Source organism: Lactuca sativa, chromosome 8, assembly GCF_002870075.4.
Source record: "Lactuca sativa cultivar Salinas chromosome 8, Lsat_Salinas_v11, whole genome shotgun sequence".
Lineage (NCBI taxonomy): Eukaryota > Viridiplantae > Streptophyta > Magnoliopsida > Asterales > Asteraceae > Lactuca > Lactuca sativa.
In genome coordinates this window covers 208,421,278-208,440,716 of record NC_056630.2, presented here as the reverse complement: position 1 = coordinate 208,440,716, position 19,439 = coordinate 208,421,278, and the positions used below count along the sequence as shown (strand labels likewise).

Genomic DNA, 19,439 nt, shown 5'->3' with positions numbered 1-19,439 from the left:
AACGTCGTGGCGGCAAAACATGCTAAACTAGACAAGTCTGCTGAGAAGGGTCAAGTTTTGTTCAAGAAGAACTCGGATAAGAATGCTCCCACGGATCAACCAAAGATCACCCTTACGGACCTTGGAGAAAATCGCTTCAGAGACACTTATGGTGATAGGTCTGGGATCATCTCATGGGGACTCCATGACCCTCTGAAAATATGGATCGTAAGAAGGAAGAGTGGAAATTCTGAATTGTATAAAGATGCTCATGATTTCAATTCTTGGACCATGGTTGAACTTACGAAATTGTCTAAATCCCCGTTTTCAAATCCAACAAATGAACCCAAAGCAACACAATTCAGGTTGTTTTTAGAAGGTCAAGTGGCAAGGGCTTTCCCACTATGAAGACAACATCATCTGTCATCAAGATTTACCCCAATGTCATATATCCTAAAACCAATCAGCCTCTTCGATCTGTGGCCCGCAACCAATCAAGTAAAGCAGATTCCTATCCTTTAGAACCATCCAGATGGATCTCTACAATCTATGGAATACTGGGTGTTTGATGAATCCACAGCTGCTGTTGTCATCAAACTCAAGCATGGGTGTATTTTTCTTTATGACAAGAGGGATCTGCTACAGTTTGGAAGGAGGGATATCCATGAGCTTTCTATTCATCAGATCAAGGTGGCTGAAGATATTTGTGAGCCTACTGCTAAGGATTACACTTCAATGGTGGCATTAATTATTGAGAAGGAAATATGGAATGGAGCTATGGGACGGTTAGATGTGCTGGTGGTCGATAAAGACTACTTCATGCTAGCCCTAAACCAAGGGGGAGACTGAAGGGCCTATATATTTGGTTTGGCCTAGGCATTAATGCATGGATGGATTAGGGTTGTTATTAATGTGTTTTGGACATCTTTTGTGTTTGTTTGAGTTTTCAGTCTAGGTAGGTTTTCGGTCAGGCTTTGACTGAAAACCTTTTTTCGGTCTAATGTGTGTTACTATATATTGTTGTCAGGTTGTCAGAGGTAGGTGTCGCTTCCAGTAGGTTTTCGGTCAATCCAAGGTGTATCCGACATTTCATAGTTGAATTGTATACAAGCTTGGTTGTTTAATCTTCTTCTTCTTCCTTTCTATTGCATTTGATTGATCATTAGATAGATCCCACAGATTTGGGACCTAACAAAGCCCTTACAAAAGCTGCCTCTAAAATCAGTTTAACAACTGATTGTTGGAAGTCCTCGCATCAGAAAATTGACTATATGGTTATTACTGCACACTTTGTAGATCATAATTGGAGGTTTAACAACTTGCTCCATTTTAATATTTAATTATTTATCTTTTTCTTTCTATCATATTTTAATTTATATCTCAACGTTTTTCTATAGATTACAGAAACGTGTATTAAGTTTTGTACATGTTCCTCCTCCTCGTACTGTTGTTGATATTGCTGATGGTATTTACAAGTGTTTGCAAGAGTGGGAAATTAAAGATAAGATTTTCACCATCTCAGTTGACAACGCAACTTATAATGACAAAGCTTTAAGAAGATTGAAAGAAACTTTTTCGCGTGTAAGAAAACTTTCATGTGGTGGTAGATTGTTTCATATACGGTGTTGTGCACATATATTGAATCTTCTAGTAAAAGATGGTCTTGCAATAATTGATCATATCATCGATGATGTTGGTGAGGGTATAAAGTATATTAACAATTCGGAGGGTAGACGTCTAAATTTTTCAAAGGCTGCACATCAAATGCAAATGCGTGATTGGAAGTTAATGCTTGATGTTCCAACACGATGGAATTCAACCTATAATATGTTGTGCATGGCTTTAAAGTTCAAAGATGCTTTCCCAAGGTATAATCAAATATACCTTAAAGTTTTTAACACATGTTCATATTCACTAACACTTTAATTGTGGTTTTCTCAGGTATGCAGAGTATGAACCACATTTCCATCACTTGCCAACTAACGAAGACTTGGAAAATGTTCAAAGCGTATGTGAAATTTTGAAGGTTTTTAAGGTTTGTGTTTAATATGCATAATATTTTTTAAATAAATGATTTTTTTGTTGACTAAATCCAACGATTATGTTTAGGTGTACATGAATATCATCTCGGGCAGTGATTATCCTACTGTTAATTTATATCTAATTGAAAATGATTTTATTTGTGATATGGTGAAGAAAATGAAGGAAAAGTTTGACAATTTTTGGGGTAAGTGCCACCTTGTAATGGCAATAGCTTTTATGTTAGATCCACGGTTCAAGATGAAGTTGGTTGCGTTTTGTTTTCCATCATTTTATCAAAATTCAGACGAGAACATTAAAGAAGTGAAGAATGCACTTTATGAAATGTATTTAGAGTATTTAGAGATGCATGATACATTAGTTAGGGAATCTACAGCACATGGAAGCGAACATGAAATAAATGCTTTAGGGTTGAATGAAGGTACATCACTTGGATTTGGATGGGAGGCGTTTGGAGAGTTCATAAAGATTGTACATTTGGAGAGACTAGAAAAGTCAGAGCTTGATATGTATTTAGAAGAAGGTGTTTAAGAAAGGACAAACATGAATGGAATCATTTAATGCTTTAAAGTGGTCTAGTTCCTGGGGCACCTCGTTAACCAGAATGGGATATTGGTTGATTCGGCTAAAATTGAGGCAGTGATGAGGTGGGAGGTGCTGAGATCCCCCACCGAGATCAAGAGTTTCTTAGGGTTGGCAGGCTATTATCGGAGATTTATAAAGGATTTATCCAACATCGCCGTGCCACTCACCAGATTGACCCGGAAGGGTGTTGCTTTTTCATGGGGGCCAGAGCAGCAGGCCTCCTTCGAGACGCTTCGCCAGAGATTATGCGAAGCCCCGGTGTTAGCTCTTTCGGAGGGAATGGAAGATTTCGTGGTATATTACGACGCATCGGTATCGGGGCTGGAAGCGGTGCTTATGTAGAAGGGCATGTGATAGCGTATACATCGAGGCAGCTAAAGCCTCATGAGACGAGGTATCCCACCCATGATCTGGAGCTAGGGGCAGTAGTGTTCGCCCTCAAGATCTGGCGTCACTATCTGTATGGAGTTTGGTGTACCATATACATGGACCAAAAGAGCTTGAAGTATTTGATGGATCAGCCCAATCTGAGTATGCACTAGAGGAGATGGTTGGATGTGGTAAAGGATTACGATTACGAGATCCTGTACCACCCGGGAAAGGCTAATGTTGTAGCTGATGCCCTGAGCCGTAGGGCGGAAAGCACCCCGATACGAGACGTTTGTATGAGATTGACAGTGATGACTGCGGTGTTGGACACCATCCGAGGGGCCCAGATTGAGGCCGTGAGACTAGAGAACCGCAAGAGAGAGCGGATTATCGGACAGGTATCGGAGTTCATCACCGATAGCCGAGGGCTTTTGACCTTCCAGGGTCGGATTTGGGTGACATTTGTGGGCAAGGCACGTACCATTCTGATGGAGGAGGCTCACCGATGAAGGTTCTCGATACATCCCGGGGATACTAAGATGTATTTGCACCTGAAGAGAGAGTATCGGTGGCCATGTATGAAGAGGGATGTCGCATGGTTTGTTGAGAGGTGCTTGACCTGTTGCAGGGTTAAAGTCGAGCATCAGCATCCGCATGGCTTGTCACAGCCACTCGAGGTTCCCCAGTGGAAGTGGGAACAATTCTCTATGGATTTTATCACCAAATTTCCGAGGACTGCAAGGGGTGTCGACGCGATTTGGGTAATTGTTGACCGGTTAACGAAGAGCACTCATTTCCTTGCAATCAGTGAGGGCTCTTCTGCGGAGAGGCTGGCAGAGTTGTATGTGAGAGAGATGGTATCACGACATGGAGTACCGATCCCGATAGTATCAGATCGAGATCTGCGTTTCACTTCCAGATTTTGGAAGAAATTCCATGAGGAATTGGGCACGAGGTTGCATTTTAGTACCGCCTACCACCCACAGACAGATGGGCAGAGTGAGAGGACGATTCAAACGCTCGAGGACATGCTTCAGGCGTATGTTTTGGATTTCGGAGGGAGTTGGAGTACGTATCTACCCTTGGCTGAGTTTTCCTATAACAACAGCCATCATTCGAGCATTGGTATGCCACCCTTTGAGTTGTTGTATGGGAGGAGGTGTCGGGCTCCCATTTGATGGGGTGCGGTAGGGCAACGCGTGATGGGTAGTACAGAGATAGTACTTCAGACGACTGAGCAGATACAGTAGGTCAGACAGAGGTGGCTGACAACTCAGAGTCACCAGAAGAGTTATGCGGACAGGAGAAGGTCCGAGCTCGAGTTTTAGGTCGGAGATTTTGTGCTCCTGAAGGTATATCCTTGGAAAGGAGTGATCCGATTCAGGAAGAGGGGCGAGCTAGGGCCCCGGTATATCGGTCCATTTTGGGTGACCGCGAGGGTCGGCCGGGTAGCTTATCGGTTAGAGCTACTCACGGTGTTGGGGCAGATTCATGACACCTTTCACGTATCTCAGTTAAGGAAATGTATAGTCGACGAGTCGGCAGTGGTGCCATTAGAGGATATTCAGGTAGATGCGAGCTTGAATTATGTCGAGAAACCAGTGACGATAGTGGATCGGAGGATTAAGGTTTTGAGGAACAAGGAGGTGCTGCTAGTTCAGGTTCAGTTGTAGCATCGGAGACGGTCCGAGCTGACTTGGGAGCCGGAGCTAGAGATACGTGAGCAGCATCCAGAGTTTTTTTTTGCAGAGTGAGACTTCGAAGACGAAGTCTGATTCTTGTGGGGGAGAATTGTAACATCCGGATTTCTAGCTATTATAATTTCTCATTTATTTTGGAAGTTTAAGGAGAGACTCGACGAGTTGATGCGTAGACTCGTCGAGTAGGGTCACGACTTGCTGACTGGATAAATAAGGGGACTCGACGAGTCGCTAAGGCGGATTCAGCGAGTCCGCGCTGTAGGTTGAAACCCTAATCCCCCGGGTCTAAGCCCTATTTAAAGGGCTTTAAAGCCTCCATTTGCGGCTACCTGTCCAGAGAGAGTATCCCTTTCGATCTTGAGCGTGTTGTGAGAGAATTAGAGCTCCTTTGTTCATTTTGGGTGTGATTTAGCTAAGGAGGAAGGGTGTCCAACAAGAAGGGGGCAAGAGGACTTCATTCTAAAGAGCTTTCAGCTTGAATCTTCATCTTTGAGGTATCTATTTGAGTCTATTTTCGTATTTTGTTATTATATTTGAATCTAGGGTTTCTTCATGCTTTATTTAGCTTGGATCTAGAGTAAGACAGGTCCCATGGTGGAATGATTCATAGATCTGGACCCTAAGAGGTCCAGAGGGTCCCTTCCATTCGGCTTTATGCCTTCCCCTTGGAGTAATGATCTAGGGTTGTCATGAAATGAAGGATTTCACCTAAATGAGCATAGAGAACCTCGCATGAGTGCCCAAGATTCGACCTTTACAAGATTATGGGCTATAGGGAAGCTAGATCTATGGATTGGAGGAACAGGTCTGACCTCAAAAGGTCAGATGAGTGTTGTCATGGGAGAAACTCGCCGAGTTCATAGTAAACTCGACGAGTCAAGTCCGGGTTGCCCTGCGATTAGTTGCCGAGTAACTCGACGAGTGGAGAGGGGACTCGTCGTGTCTGAGAGGTTTAAAAGGATTCAGAGAACCCGCATGAACTCGCCGAGTCACTCGTGTGAACTCGACGAGTCTGGTCAAAGTTGACCGTTGATTGGAATTGACTTTGTTGACTTTTAGAGTTTGGTCAATGATTGGTCTTATGATCCATTAGAAGGGTAGAATGGTCTTTTACCCTTCTTAGAGGAATTATAGAGGAGGATTAGCCTAGGCTTTAGAAGTGTATCAATTAGAGTAATTATTTAGGTGATTAGGCGAAGGCTAGTGCAGTATTTCAGAGTACGCGGTCTTCCGAGTATCAGAGGTGAGTCTTCTCACTATACTTCACCTTGAGTAGGTAACCAGAGTTATGTGATAAAGTATCTTGTATGCTATCTATGTGATATGTTGCACTGCATTATTTCTATGTGATTTATGCTGTGTGTATATCAGAGTTAGGATCGGAAGGTCCACAGAGCTAGGACCAGATGGTCTACAGAGGTAGGGCCCAAGGGCCCACAGAGTTATAGCCTCGAGTGGCTAATATGTGTTATATGTGGTATTTTGGGGAACTCACTAAGAATTTATGCTTACAGTGTTTGTGTTATGTGTTTCAGGTACTAGTGACGATCGTGGGAAAGCGCCGGCATGATTCGTACACACACGCGGAGTTTTATATGTACCTTGATCTTGGGATATGCTTTATGAATTAAGATGTGATACACTGATATTTTTATAATGATTATGAATGGAAACATGTTTTGAAAATGTGAAAAATTGTTTAAATTTTTTTACGGTGTTACATTGTGATAGACGACTTCTGTCATTTCACTTGGGTTTCCTTTCTGTCCAACAAAGTTGGGATCGCTGACCTCATCAAGAATTTCATTGTGATGATAGAGAATCCGACTAACAACCGAGTGAAAGCGATGCGTACTGACAATGGAACAGAGTTCAAGAACGCTGTTCATGACCACTTTTGCACTGGGAAAGGGATTGTGCGTCAATTCAGTGTTGTTCACACACCACAACAAAACGGTGTTGCCGAACGGAGAAATCGAACTCTTAAAGACGCCGCAAGGACGATGCTGTGTGACTCCAAACTTCCTGTGTTCTTTTGGGCAGAGACGATTAACATGGCGTGCTACGTTTAGAATCGCGTGCTGATCAACAAAGCCAAAATGAAAACACCGTACAAAATTCTATACGGACACAAGCCATCTGTCAGCCATTTTAGAGTATTTGGCTTCCCTTGCACTCTTCCCCACTTGGAATCCAACCCCACATTCAATGCAAAAGCCGATGACTACTATTTTGTTAGATATGCTGCTTGTACTGCATACAAGGTTTATCACAAGAGGACAAAACAGATTGTGGAGTCTTTCGATGTTCGTTGGCTTGAAGTGTAATGCCCCGACTCTCAGGTAATACTTTAAATAAAATATTTTTGGGTTTTGGCCCTACTCGACGAGTTGGTTGCCCTACTCGTCGAGTAGCAGCGGGTTGGATCGCGAATTAAGTGATCTACTCGGCGAGTCCTTTGTGGGACTCGGCGAGTAGGAGATGGAAAGTGAAACCCTAATTCCCGGTGTTTGCACCCCTATTTAAAGAAGCTCAAGCCTCTTTCAGTTCCTTTGCATCCCCTTTGCATCCCTAACTCGTGTGTGTGTGTGCCCATTGTGTGTTGAAGCTTTGAGAGAAGATTTTGGTGTAGGAGTTTGGGGAAACAAGTGATTGAGGCAAGGAGCTGGGAGGAGATCCGAATTCTACTTCTGTTGACATCTCTTGGGAAGGTATTAAACTATTACCCTCAATTGTTTCAGTCTAGACCTTATCTTTTAATGAGTTTTAGGATTTTATAAGGGTATCAAGTTGGTATGGCAATCTATGGGCTAGATCTGAAGTTGTGACTTCAGATCTGGACCCTCTTTGGATTATACAAGCATAAAGTTCCAGGTACTTCATGAAATCGAGGGAAGGCGAAGACGTCACCGTACCGCTCCTCATCCTTATGATCTGTTTTGGGACACTCTGATGATAAATGATTTGGAATTTTTTTGTCAACACAATTACTATTTTGTTGTATTGTTCACATTAAAAGTTTAAATTTGGCGTAAATTTCATGGATGTTACATGAAGAGAATGAGACAGACGCTAGAGTGGGTCCATATTGGCTATTTAATTACACATCTCTTTTCAAATCATTCAATGTGTCGTCAGATAATCAAGCAGGGTCTACGTCTTGTTCGAAAATCATTATTAAAGACGAAGAGGAAGAAGTTGTCTACAGACCACCATTGGTTTCTTCTGATCCTCCGGCGGTGCCTTCTGTTCAAACTGATTCTTTTGAGTCCTCCCCTTAACAACCTTCTCCTGATGCTAATGCTACTCCTCTAACTCCGGTGGAAAGAGAGTTCATGAACCAAGAGACTTCTACTGTAACTTTAAATCTGATGGAACTTCTCTTTCCGGAAAGAATCATTGATGAGTTTGTAGTAGATCCGACAAATGAACCTAGTTCATATACCATGGATCATTCAGCAAATGAAGGAGAGGTTAACATCCATAATCTTCTAGTCTCTATCAACGACATTAGCCGCGAGATCCCTGCTCGCATTCAACGCGACCATCCTATAATGAACGTCATTGGCCAGCTGGGCGACGGTGTTCAAACGCGAAGTCAGTGTGCAAATGTAAATACGTGTCTCTACTCCTGCTTTATTTCTCAGAAAGAGCCCAAAAATGTTGAAATGGCTCTAAATGAGCCCAGCTGGGTTGACGCCATACATGACGAACTTAATCAATTCGAGAAGCTTGGGGTTTGGAAGTTGGTGGAGCTTCCCAAAGGAAAGAAATCTCTTGATACCAGATGGGTCTTTTGGAACAAGCAAGACGACTCGGGTGTCATTGTGCATAACAAGGCGAGATTAGTGGTTTTTGGGTTTCAGCAAATTGAGGGTCTTGACTATATGGAGGTTTATGCTCCGGTGGCGCGCTTGGAGGCTATTCGTATCTTCCTCGCATATGCTTCCTATATGAACTTCACCGTATACCAGATGGACGTCAAGACGGCTTTCTTGTATGGCAAGGTCAAAGAGGAGATCTATGTTGACCAACCTCCCGGTTTCGTTAACTCAAAGCTTTCTAACCATGTCTACAAGTTAGACAAAGCTTTGTATGGGCTGCATCAAGCTCCTAGAGCTTGGTATGCTACCCTAACTCAACATTTGCTCGATCACGACTATTCCCAAGGCACCATTGATCAGACCTTATTTATCAAACATGTCGGTCCGGATCAAATTCTTATTCAAATCTATGTGGACAACATTATATTCGGGTCGACAAGCCAACAACTTTGGAAAGAATTCGAAGACATGATGAAGAAGCGGTTCGAGATGAGTTCGCTTGGGGAGATGACCACGTTTTTGGGGCTTCAGGTCAAACAATATTTAACCGGAATCCTTATTCTCCAAGCAAAGTATGTGATGATATGCTAGAGAATTTTGGGTTCTGAGATATGAAACCTGCTCTTACACCCATGGCGGAGAGACCTTTACTGGCTCCTACTCTTGAAGGCAAATCCATAGATCAGACGTACTATCGATCAATGATTGGGTCGCTCATGTATCTGACTGCTAGTCGCCCAGACATAATGTTTGCGGTCTGTTAATACGCACCTACCAGGCTAATCATAAACTTTCTCATCTTATTGCTGTTAAACGGATTTTCGGTACCTCAAAGGTTGCCCAAAACTGGGTCTTTGGTATCCGAAAAATCCCGAATTTCACCTTTATGCTTTTGCAGACAGCAACTATGGCGGGTGCGAGGATGCCAATTTTTGGGAGATAGACTAGTCTCATGGCAGTGCAAGAAGCAACATACCGTCTCAACCTCAACAACAGAAGTGGAGTATGTCAGAACGTCTGGATGTTGTTCTCAAGTTATATGGATCCAACATCAACTGTTGGACTATGATTTGAATTTTCAAGAAACCCCTATATTTTGTGATAATGAGGCTGTGATCCAAACTGCTAAAAATCTGGTCCAGCACTCAAAGACCAAGCACATCGATATAAAAGTGCACTTTATCCGAGATGGTTATGAGCGCTCGCTCATTCGGCTAGAACAGGTCCCCACTGCTAATAATGTGGCGGACATGTTCACCAAGCCGTTCAACAAAGCTCAATTCGATGTGCTGGTCAATTTTTTGGAAATGATATGCGTCGAGGATTAATTTTTGTCTAGGATAGTCTAAATTTGCGCATTTTAATTTCATTCTCACCCATGAACAAATTTAGGGGGAGAAATAAACAAAAACCAAACAAAAATTAGAAAATGTTAAAATCCAAAAAAAATAAAAAATCAAAAATATGTCTTTAAAGTGATCATGTGGGAAGTGATATCAACAAGTGATAACAAGAAATCTGAATCTGTGTATTGTACAAAAGTTGGATTGTCTAGGCTCTGTGTTCGATGCGCTGGTAGGCACGAAAAGTTTAATGGACTTGACTAGGTGCAGTTGAACTTAAGGAATTAAATGACTTAATAACTCTTGACCTAGATAGTTTTGTTTAGCCTGACAACATGATGCTTGGGTAGGTTGAGCAGGGAGATACACATGAGAATCCACCAGTCACATTAATAGAACCCGTATCTAGAACTATGGTTTTAACTTTTCCTCGATGTACAGACTCTGTCCTTAATTCTGGTATTGATGGGGCGACTGGGGAATTCCAATAAATTAGGTCTGTAGAAATTTTTTTTCTTTCATTCTTACCGTTAGTCATATGTTGCCTCCTCTGTGTGATCGAAAAATCCGACCTGGACTGCAATATATATGCAACTCTGTCTCTGTGAATCTTATATATGCTATTCTTCTTGTCTGTTAGCCATATGATGTCTCCTTTGCGTGATTCGTAATTGGACCTGCTTCACAGCATATTCAACCTTCTAATTCTCAATCCCTTTAACTCTCTAATTAATAATGTATATTATAAATCTATCCTCTCTCTTGATAATTGTCTGCTCACCTAAAGTAAGGAGTATCTTCGAAGGTCTTGATTATTAGGGTATATCAGGAAGCAGGAAACACGTTCTAGTACACTTAAAATTGAACCATTATAGATTTTTTGTAGATCCGCTGCTCAACTTAGGTGGACAACAATATCCTTGGTCATCGTCAGATGAATGGTCCTTAGGAAGTTTATCTAGGAACATAGGATCAACTTGTCTTGTCGTCTATAACAGGTCCATAATTTGTCATAATTTTTCATGCTTAAGTGGACCACAATACTGGTGATCGACCAGATCTATTCATGAAAGGAGAGGTACTTATAAATGGCAAATGATTGTCTAACAACTATGATCCCAAAATCACCAAAATTATTAATTTTATTTAAAGACTTAATTTTAGATTTGAATTAAAATTTAAGCATTTAAAATTTTATTTAAAATTTTATTTTATTCTATTTTTAATTTTTAGGATTTATAAATCTTAGGAAATTTTATTTCATTTTATTTTATTTTTCTGAATTAATCCTCAAAGAGTATTATTTTTAATAAAGTTTTGGGTATTGGACCATTTATTTTTAAATAAAAAATTGCAGCCCATTAGTGTTTGGAAATTGGGTTTGGGATCCGGGTATGGATCGGATCTTGAACCGGGTATATAAAGGAAAACAGAATCAGTTTTTGGTTCCTTTTTCTCTCACAGAATACCGAAAACCTCCTTTTTCTCTCTAAGTCTCAAAACTTCGTTGTGTTCTTTTGTTCAATTGACCTCAAAACATCAAAGATAAAATGGCAAGTTTCAAGGTTGCAGAAAGTCACAATGTTTCCATTTTGCTTGATGATCCTCCTATGGCGCACAGTGAATTCAAGTCAATGATGTTCAGGTTTCGTGAATGCTGCATTTTCTCAGCACCCACTTGGAACCTCAGAATCTACTTGGATTTAATCAATAAGTTCTGGAGATCAGCTAGCATCAAAAATGAAAACAACGGAGCGCAGACAATCGAAGCAACTGTCAAAGGATGTAAAATTGTCATCACTAAGCAGTTTATCAGAGACACATTGAAGTTTGATGCCAAGGCTACTTATCCTACCAACATTGATCTGCGAGTTGTTGATGAGTACCTTGAAAAGATGGGATATGAAGGCGTTTTCCCACTGACCCTCAAGAAGCTGCTATCTCCATACTGGAGGTTTCTGGCTCATGTGTTTGTTAACTATATATTAGGGCGTAAGGGTGGAGCGGATGAGATCTCTTCAAGAAATACTCAAGCTATTATTGCACTGGCAGCAGGAATCGACTTCAACTTCTCAAGATTTATCTTAGAAGAAATGCTCACTAATCACAAAAAGAAGGCGAAGGACCAATTCCTGCTTTACCCTCGGTTCATCCAGATCTTTCTCAACTGCCTTTTTCCAGACCTTGCCAAGACGAGTGAGATTCTTGACATGAAGGCTTTTGGACCAAACACAATAAGTCTAATGAAGCAAAATCAAAAAGGGAAAATCGTGTTCCAAGGAAAGTAACCTTTCAAAAAATTTGGAAAATTTGTCGAGCTGACTGACTCTTCTGAATCCTATGGGTCACCTGAGCAGACTTCAACTGATCATGCATCATCAGATTATGAAAATATAAATGATGATATAATCGACGTTGCAGACCATGAGGAAGAAACTGCTACTGCTCTAACTGCCATTGTGGCTGAGGAGCATAATTTTACAAATGTGACAGTTCAAAGTAATTTTGGTGAAGGTTCCATAGAAGAATTCACCGAAACTGAGGAAGGAGAAGAGAATGAAAGAGTTGATCTTTCCGGCTATGACAAAGATAATATTGTTGTACACTTCACTGGACCTGAGTACACCTTGTCAAATGAAGATCTCGATGACATCTTCAATGATATCAATAATGGTGCCAATCCAACACCAGAGATAAGGAAAAATGTTGACAATTAAGAAGTTGAGCCTCCTGTTCCCGTTCAAGCGGCTGATTCTTCAATTCAAATGGACACCTATTCAGGGATTCCTACCTTTGAAAGGGTGATTTCTACATCTGAGCCAATTGTGAGTGAAGCCCAAACAGACCTGACCTCCCAGCCCCCGATGAACAGACGAAGAACTGATCCAAGGGTGGAAGTTATTTCTCCTAACCTAACTCAAACCACAGAGACTCCTCCACTCACAATTTCTGCCCCTTCTTCATCCGTGCCCATTCAGGAATGCCCCAGATCGATTCATGAAGTTGGTGGCTCATCTGTTGGCTTGAGTTCGTCTCCTCCAAGGCCTTATCATGATGTTGCCTATGAAAGGCTTGCCATGCATTTGGCTCAGAATTTAAGTCGAACACACTCCTCACGTGGAAAAGGTATATCCTTTGAGGAGAATATATCTGGACATGATGACATCTTAGTGCCTGATTTGAGAAAGGAGATTGGTGTACTGAGCCAGAAGAACATCGAGCTTGATATCAAAGTTGCAGATCTTCAAACTGAGAACATCAAGCTCAATACTCATGTTGCTGATCTTATTAAAGAAAATGCTCAGAAAACAAAGCAAATCACCTATCTTTAGACACATTTTGGTTTATTGACCGCCAATTATTATGAGTTGAGAAAGAAGCTGGAAGAAGAATTTGGTGACAAATTCAAATCATCTGTCATTGAGCCCAAAATTTATCTTCCTAATGAAGACGCTCCCATTATTCCAACTCCTACAAGAACAACCAGAATTGTCGATCGTTTCGACAAAGAACCAGCACAGGCTCCAAACGTCGTGGCGGCAAAACATGCTAAACTAGACAAGTCTGCTGAGAAGGGTCAAGTTTTGTTCAAGAAGAACTCGGATAAGAATGCTCCCATGGATCAACCAAAGATCACCCTTACGGACCTTGGAGAAAATCGCTTCAGAGACACTTATGGTGATAGGTCTGGGATCATCTCATGGGGACTCCATGACCCTCTGAAAATATGGATCGTAAGAAGGAAGAGTGGAAATTCTGAATTGTATAAAGATGCTCATGATTTCAATTCTTGGACCATGGTTGAACTTACGAAATTGTCTAAATCCCCGTTTTCAAAACCAACAAATGAACCCAAAGCAACACAATTCAGGTTGTTTTTAGAAGGTCAAGTGGCAAGGGCTTTCCCACTATGAAGACAACATCATCTGTCATCAAGATTTACCCCAATGTCATATATCCTAAAACCAATCAGCCTCTTCGATCTGTGGCCCGCAACCAATCAAGTAAAGCAGATTCCTATCCTTTAGAACCATCCAGATGGATCTCTACAATCTATGGAATACTGGGTGTTTGATGAATCCACAGCTGCTGTTGTCATCAAACTCAAGCATGGGTGTATTTTTCTTTATGACAAGAGGGATCTGCTACAGTTTGGAAGGAGGGATATCCATGAGCTTTCTATTCATCAGATCAAGGTGGCTGAAGATATTTGTGAGCCTACTGCTAAGGATTACACTTCAATGGTGGCATTAATTATTGAGAAGGAAATATGGAATGGAGCTATGGGACGGTTAGATGTGCTGGTGGTCGATAAAGACTACTTCATGCTAGCCCTAAACCAAGGGGGAGACTGAAGGGCCTATATATTTGGTTTGGGCTAGGCATTAATGCATGGATGGATTAGGGTTGTTATTAATGTGTTTTGGACATCTTTTGTGTTTGTTTGAGTTTTCAGTCTAGGTAGGTTTTCGGTCAGGCTTTGACTGAAAACCTTTTTTCGGTCTAATGTGTGTTACTATATATTGTTGTCAGGTTGTCAGAGGTAGGTGTCGCTTCCAGTAGGTTTTCGGTCAATCCAAGGTGTATCCGACATTTCATAGTTGAATTGTATACAAGCTTGGTTGTTTAATCTTCTTCTTCTTCCTTTCTATTGCATTTGATTGATCATTAGATAGATCCCACAGATTTGGGACCTAACAAAGCCCTTACAAAAGCTGCCTCTAAAATCAGTTTAACAACTGATTGTTGGAAGTCCTCGCATCAGAAAATTGACTATATGGTTATTACTGCACACTTTGTAGATCATAATTGGAGGTTTAACAACTTGCTCCATTTTAATATTTAATTATTTATCTTTTTCTTTCTATCATATTTTAATTTATATCTCAATGTTTTTCTATAGATTACAGAAACGTGTATTAAGTTTTGTACATGTTCCTCCTCCTCGTACTGTTGTTGATATTGCTGATGGTATTTACAAGTGTTTGCAAGAGTGGGAAATTAAAGATAAGATTTTCACCATCTCAGTTGACAACGCAACTTATAATGACAAAGCTTTAAGAAGATTGAAAGAAACTTTTTCGCGTGTAAGAAAACTTTCATGTGGTGGTAGATTGTTTCATATACGGTGTTGTGCACATATATTGAATCTTCTAGTAAAAGATGGTCTTGCAATAATTGATCATATCATCGATGATGTTGGTGAGGGTATAAAGTATATTAACAATTCGGAGGGTAGACGTCTAAATTTTTCAAAGGCTGCACATCAAATGCAAATGCGTGATTGGAAGTTAATGCTTGATGTTCCAACACGATGGTATTCAACCTATAATATGTTGTGCATGGCTTTAAAGTTCAAAGATGCTTTCCCAAGGTATAATCAAATATACCTTAAAGTTTTTAACACATGTTCATATTCACTAACACTTTAATTGTGGTTTTCTCAGGTATGCAGAGTATGAACCACATTTCCATCACTTGCCAACTAACGAAGACTTGGAAAATGTTCAAAGCGTATGTGAAATTTTGAAGGTTTTTAAGGTTTGTGTTTAATATGCATAATATTTTTTAAATAAATGATTTTTTTTGTTGACTAAATCCAACGATTATGTTTAGGTGTACATGAATATCATCTCGGGCAGTGATTATCCTACTGTTAATTTATATCTAATTGAAGTGTTTAGAGTGAAGCAAACTCTTGATAAAGGTTCTTTATTTGCAAATGATTTTATTTGTGATATGGTGAAGAAAATGAAGGAAAAGTTTGACAATTTTTGGGGTGAGTGCCACCTTGTAATGGCAATAGCTTTTATGTTAGATCCACGGTTCAAGATGAAGTTGGTTGCGTTTTGTTTTCCATCATTTTATCAAAATTCAGACGAGAACATTAAAGAAGTGAAGAATGCACTTTATGAAATGTATTTAGAGTATTTAGAGATGCATGATACATTAGTTAGGGAATCTACAGCACATGGAAGCGAACATGAAATAAATGCTTTAGGGTTGAATGAAGGTACATCACTTGGATTTGGATGGGAGGCGTTTGGAGAGTTCATAAAGATTGTACATTTGGAGAGACTAGAAAAGTCAGAGCTTGATATGTATTTAGAAGAAGGTGTTTAAGAAAGGACAAACATGAATGGAATCATTTAATGCTTTAGAGTGGCAGAATGTGCACAAGTTAAAGTATCGTGTTTTGTCATTGATGGCTAGAGATGTACTTGCAATCGCGATTTCTACTGTTGCATCTGAAACAACTTTTAGTGATGGGGGTAGAGTTATTGATCCATATCGAGCTTCATTGAGGTCCGACACGGTACAAATGTTGATTTGCGGAGGAGATTGGATTAGGCAAGTTCATGGAGTCAAGAAAAAATTAAAGGTATATTTGAAAAAATCAAAACCACATTATAATTGTTATTTTAATAATTGAAATTATTAATTGTGAACCTTTTTATTTTGTAGAAGGAGGAGTTTCCTATTGATGTCTTAGTGCCTGAGGTGAACACAGAGTAATTGAAGGTAATTAGATGTGTTAAACAACAAATTCTTAATCTGAAAAATATTTCAAAAAATGATTCCTTTATAAATTTTGCATGTTTTGTGTATCTGAGGAGTGAAGTTGCATAAAGGAAGATTTGTATATTTCTAGTCGTTCAGTAATTAGGAATTTAACTACTATTTTTGTAATTTGAGTTTTTACTCTTTATGTTTTTATATTTCGTTATATTTTAGACATTAAATCAATGCAAATGGAGAATCTAAGAATGTATGTTTTGAAGTTAGAATTTGGATTATTCCCTTGAATATATGATAAAAATTTAAACAAGCCCAAAAACCATAAACGAGCACGAGTCGAGCCTAAGCTCATTTAGGCTCGTGTGACAAACAAAATGAGTCGAGCCCGAGCCTGAGCCGAGCTCGAGCTTCTTATTTTTCCTATGAGCCGAGCACGAGCTTTGAAATTGGGCTCGAAACGAGCTGAGCTCGAGCTTGAGCCAACATATATTTATACGAGCCGAGCTTAGATATGTTCGGGCTCGGCTCGGCTCATTTACACCCCTAATTCCGGTACTTTTATCCCAAACCAAAATCATATTCACGAAAACTGACGAATCGGACCCGATTGACGTGAACTTCGAACATTGTTTCATGGAGATCTGTATATCGGAAATGGTTTTACGAGCACTTTCGAAATGTTTTTACAAGCCCCGTAACGGATGTAACATAAATCGAGGCGTCTTCTGAGTGGAAAAAAAAAAGCATACCTGCACCCTGTAACGACCGAAAAATTTCAACCAATTTAAACTTTTCAAAAAACAACCCGATTTCATTAAATTATTACAAAAAGGTTTTCAATACAATTTATTTAGAGTATTCCCAGAATCACTTCACAACATAAACATGAGGAGCGGTACGATCACGCCTTCGCCTTGCCACGGTCTCCTGAAGAACCTGAAAAACATTAAACCACAACTGTAAGCCCGAAAGCTTAGTGAGATATCCCTAAAATACCAACCACATATACCATACACGCATAACATGCCATATCATATACGATCACAGAACAGCCATTCACTTCGGGTCTACTGTGTGAATGGTCCGCCGCACCGGCCAACAGTCCACCTGGTCCACCCTCCGAGTCTAGCATTATACCTCGAGTCTGCAGTATGATTGGTCCGCCCGCACCGGGCGTTCAATCTACCTCGTCCACTCTCCGAATCTAGCCACATTCATCGAGTCTGCAGTGTGATTGGTCCGCCCGCACCTGGCCTTCAATCCACCTGGTCCACTCTCTGAGTCTACAGTATGACTGGTCCGCCCGCACCGGGCCTTCAGTCGGCCTGGTCCACTCTCCGAGCCTCGACACGTCTGGTCCACCCTCTTGGGGCCTACAGCCTATCCGGACCGCTCGCTGGGCCTTCGGGACAACCAGTCCGCCCTGGGTATCTTGGCCTACAGCACAAAGCAGGACCCGCCTCAACCCAACTCCAGTCCAAACAGCCATGTGCACATAAACATACAATCATATAACAATTCACAGTCAACAAATCGATCAACAGATCACATAACATATCATCATCCTAACCAGGATATCGACCTAACCGGTCACTAGCATAACATCACCCTACATCTCAGGATACCGATCTCAACCAGGTCTCTAACATATACCACCCTAGCTACCAGGATGCAACATATCAAAGCAATAACATACAACAAATACCCGGATCTCAATCCGATAAAGGGCCGGCCTTGGTGCCTTAGACCCTGTTGATATAGTGAGGATAACTCACCTCGAAACTGCCGACTGAACAGATAACCCAAGCTGCTCCGATCACTGATATGGTCTCCACCACTGGACAAATACCAAGGCACTGAACTCAAAACAATATTCAACAATTACCAAAATGCCCATGGAAATCAACTGGTCAATCCTTGGTCAAAGACAAGGTCAAAGTCAACCCCTGACTGACTCTACTCGCCGAGTCAACCCGATGACTCGCCGAGTCCCCATGCTCAGCATTTCCTTCAATCCGCGACCCAACTCGCCAAATCACCCCGAGACTCGCCGAGTTCAACAACTCTGAGTCCACTCGCACACAACTCACCAAGTCACCCCTTGACTCACCGATTCACGGCTCAACCAGAAAAGATTGGGACTCTTTGACAAGACTCGCCGAGTCCAAAAACAGACTCGTCGAGTCTACGGCTATCCTCAACCTACTCGCCGAGTTGTTCTTCCAACTCGCCGAGTTCCAGGCCATCTTCATCCAACTCGCCGAGTTGTTCTTCCAACTCGTCGAGTTCCAGCCTATCTTCAAGCAACTCGCCGAGTCCACCCATGTGACTCGCCGAGTACCACCGGGTCTGAATCCATACAGAGGCTTTCCAAGCCATGCAGATGATCCAAACCATAGATCTACCCTTCCTAAGGCCATCCATCACGTAAAGTGGCAAACTTTACGTGAATCCAAGGAGATGTAGGCACTTAACACTCTAGGGCTAGGGTTTGGGACAAAATAGCTCCTTCAAACACTCATCAACAGGGACTTTATGACATATAGGACCATCACAAGCTTAGATCTGAAGTAGCATCCTTAGATCCAAGCTTCTATCTCACTTTAGATGCCATACCAACCACCACACATGAACCCATGAAGAAAATAGCTTAAGGAAATGGTTCCTTACCCTTGGAATGAGCCCAAACAACTATAGATTGCTGTTTCCCCCATGCTTCCTGATACAAGCCTCCAATCTTCAAGCTTAAAGCACCAAATATCCTTCTCCAAGCTCTAATTCACTCAACAATGGGGTTTCCTCATGAAATTAGGGCACCTGGAACTCAAGGGATGATAAGGAGGCTGGGGAGGAGACATAATGTTCTTTATATAGGGCTCAACCTCCAGATTTAGGGTTTTCTCCACTCAGCACCAACTCGCCGAGTCCACCCATGCTACTCGTTGAGTTGGTCACTTAACACGCGACTAGAGTCGCGATCCTACTCGCCGAGTCCACTCGTGGACTCGCCGAGTCGCTCCTTCCCATTTTACTATTTTAGCCCTTCAACTGTACTCTTGCTATTCAGGGATGTTACACAG

At 41.3% G+C, this 19,439-nt stretch overlaps 2 protein-coding genes across 2 annotated transcripts; both read left to right on the top strand.

Annotated features, from left to right (window-relative positions):
* Positions 1–528: 528 nt before the first annotated feature.
* On the top strand, positions 529–6,745 carry LOC128127911 (zinc finger BED domain-containing protein RICESLEEPER 2-like). The gene is made up of 8 exons (XM_052766648.1): positions 529–764; positions 1,007–1,016; positions 1,146–1,288; positions 1,377–1,847; positions 1,921–2,014; positions 2,089–2,206; positions 2,306–2,542; positions 6,405–6,745. Exons 1-8 carry the CDS (start codon positions 529–531, stop codon positions 6,743–6,745), a joined length of 1,650 nt encoding a protein of 549 aa, XP_052622608.1.
* A 7,150-nt stretch (positions 6,746–13,895) lies between these two features.
* On the top strand, positions 13,896–15,963 carry LOC111915602 (zinc finger BED domain-containing protein RICESLEEPER 2-like). Its single transcript, XM_023911246.2, has 6 exons — positions 13,896–14,131; positions 14,374–14,383; positions 14,513–14,655; positions 14,744–15,214; positions 15,288–15,381; positions 15,457–15,963. Exons 1-6 carry the CDS (start codon positions 13,896–13,898, stop codon positions 15,961–15,963), a joined length of 1,461 nt encoding a protein of 486 aa, XP_023767014.2.
* The last annotated feature ends 3,476 nt before the right edge of the window (positions 15,964–19,439 follow it).

Bases quoted from the DNA above. Each gene is read 5' to 3' on its own strand.
- LOC128127911 (XM_052766648.1), top strand. From the start codon at position 529: ATGGAATACTGGGTGTTTGATGAATCCACAGCTGCTGTTGTCATCAAA. The intron at 2,015-2,088 runs GTTTGTGTTTAA...GATTATGTTTAG, and splicing joins AAATTTTGAAGGTTTTTAAG to GTGTACATGAATATCATCTC. The intron at 2,207-2,305 runs GTAAGTGCCACC...ATCAAAATTCAG, and splicing joins AAAGTTTGACAATTTTTGGG to ACGAGAACATTAAAGAAGTG.
- LOC111915602 (XM_023911246.2), top strand. From the start codon at position 13,896: ATGGAATACTGGGTGTTTGATGAATCCACAGCTGCTGTTGTCATCAAA. The intron at 15,215-15,287 runs GTATAATCAAAT...TGGTTTTCTCAG, and splicing joins TTCAAAGATGCTTTCCCAAG to GTATGCAGAGTATGAACCAC. The intron at 15,382-15,456 runs GTTTGTGTTTAA...GATTATGTTTAG, and splicing joins AAATTTTGAAGGTTTTTAAG to GTGTACATGAATATCATCTC.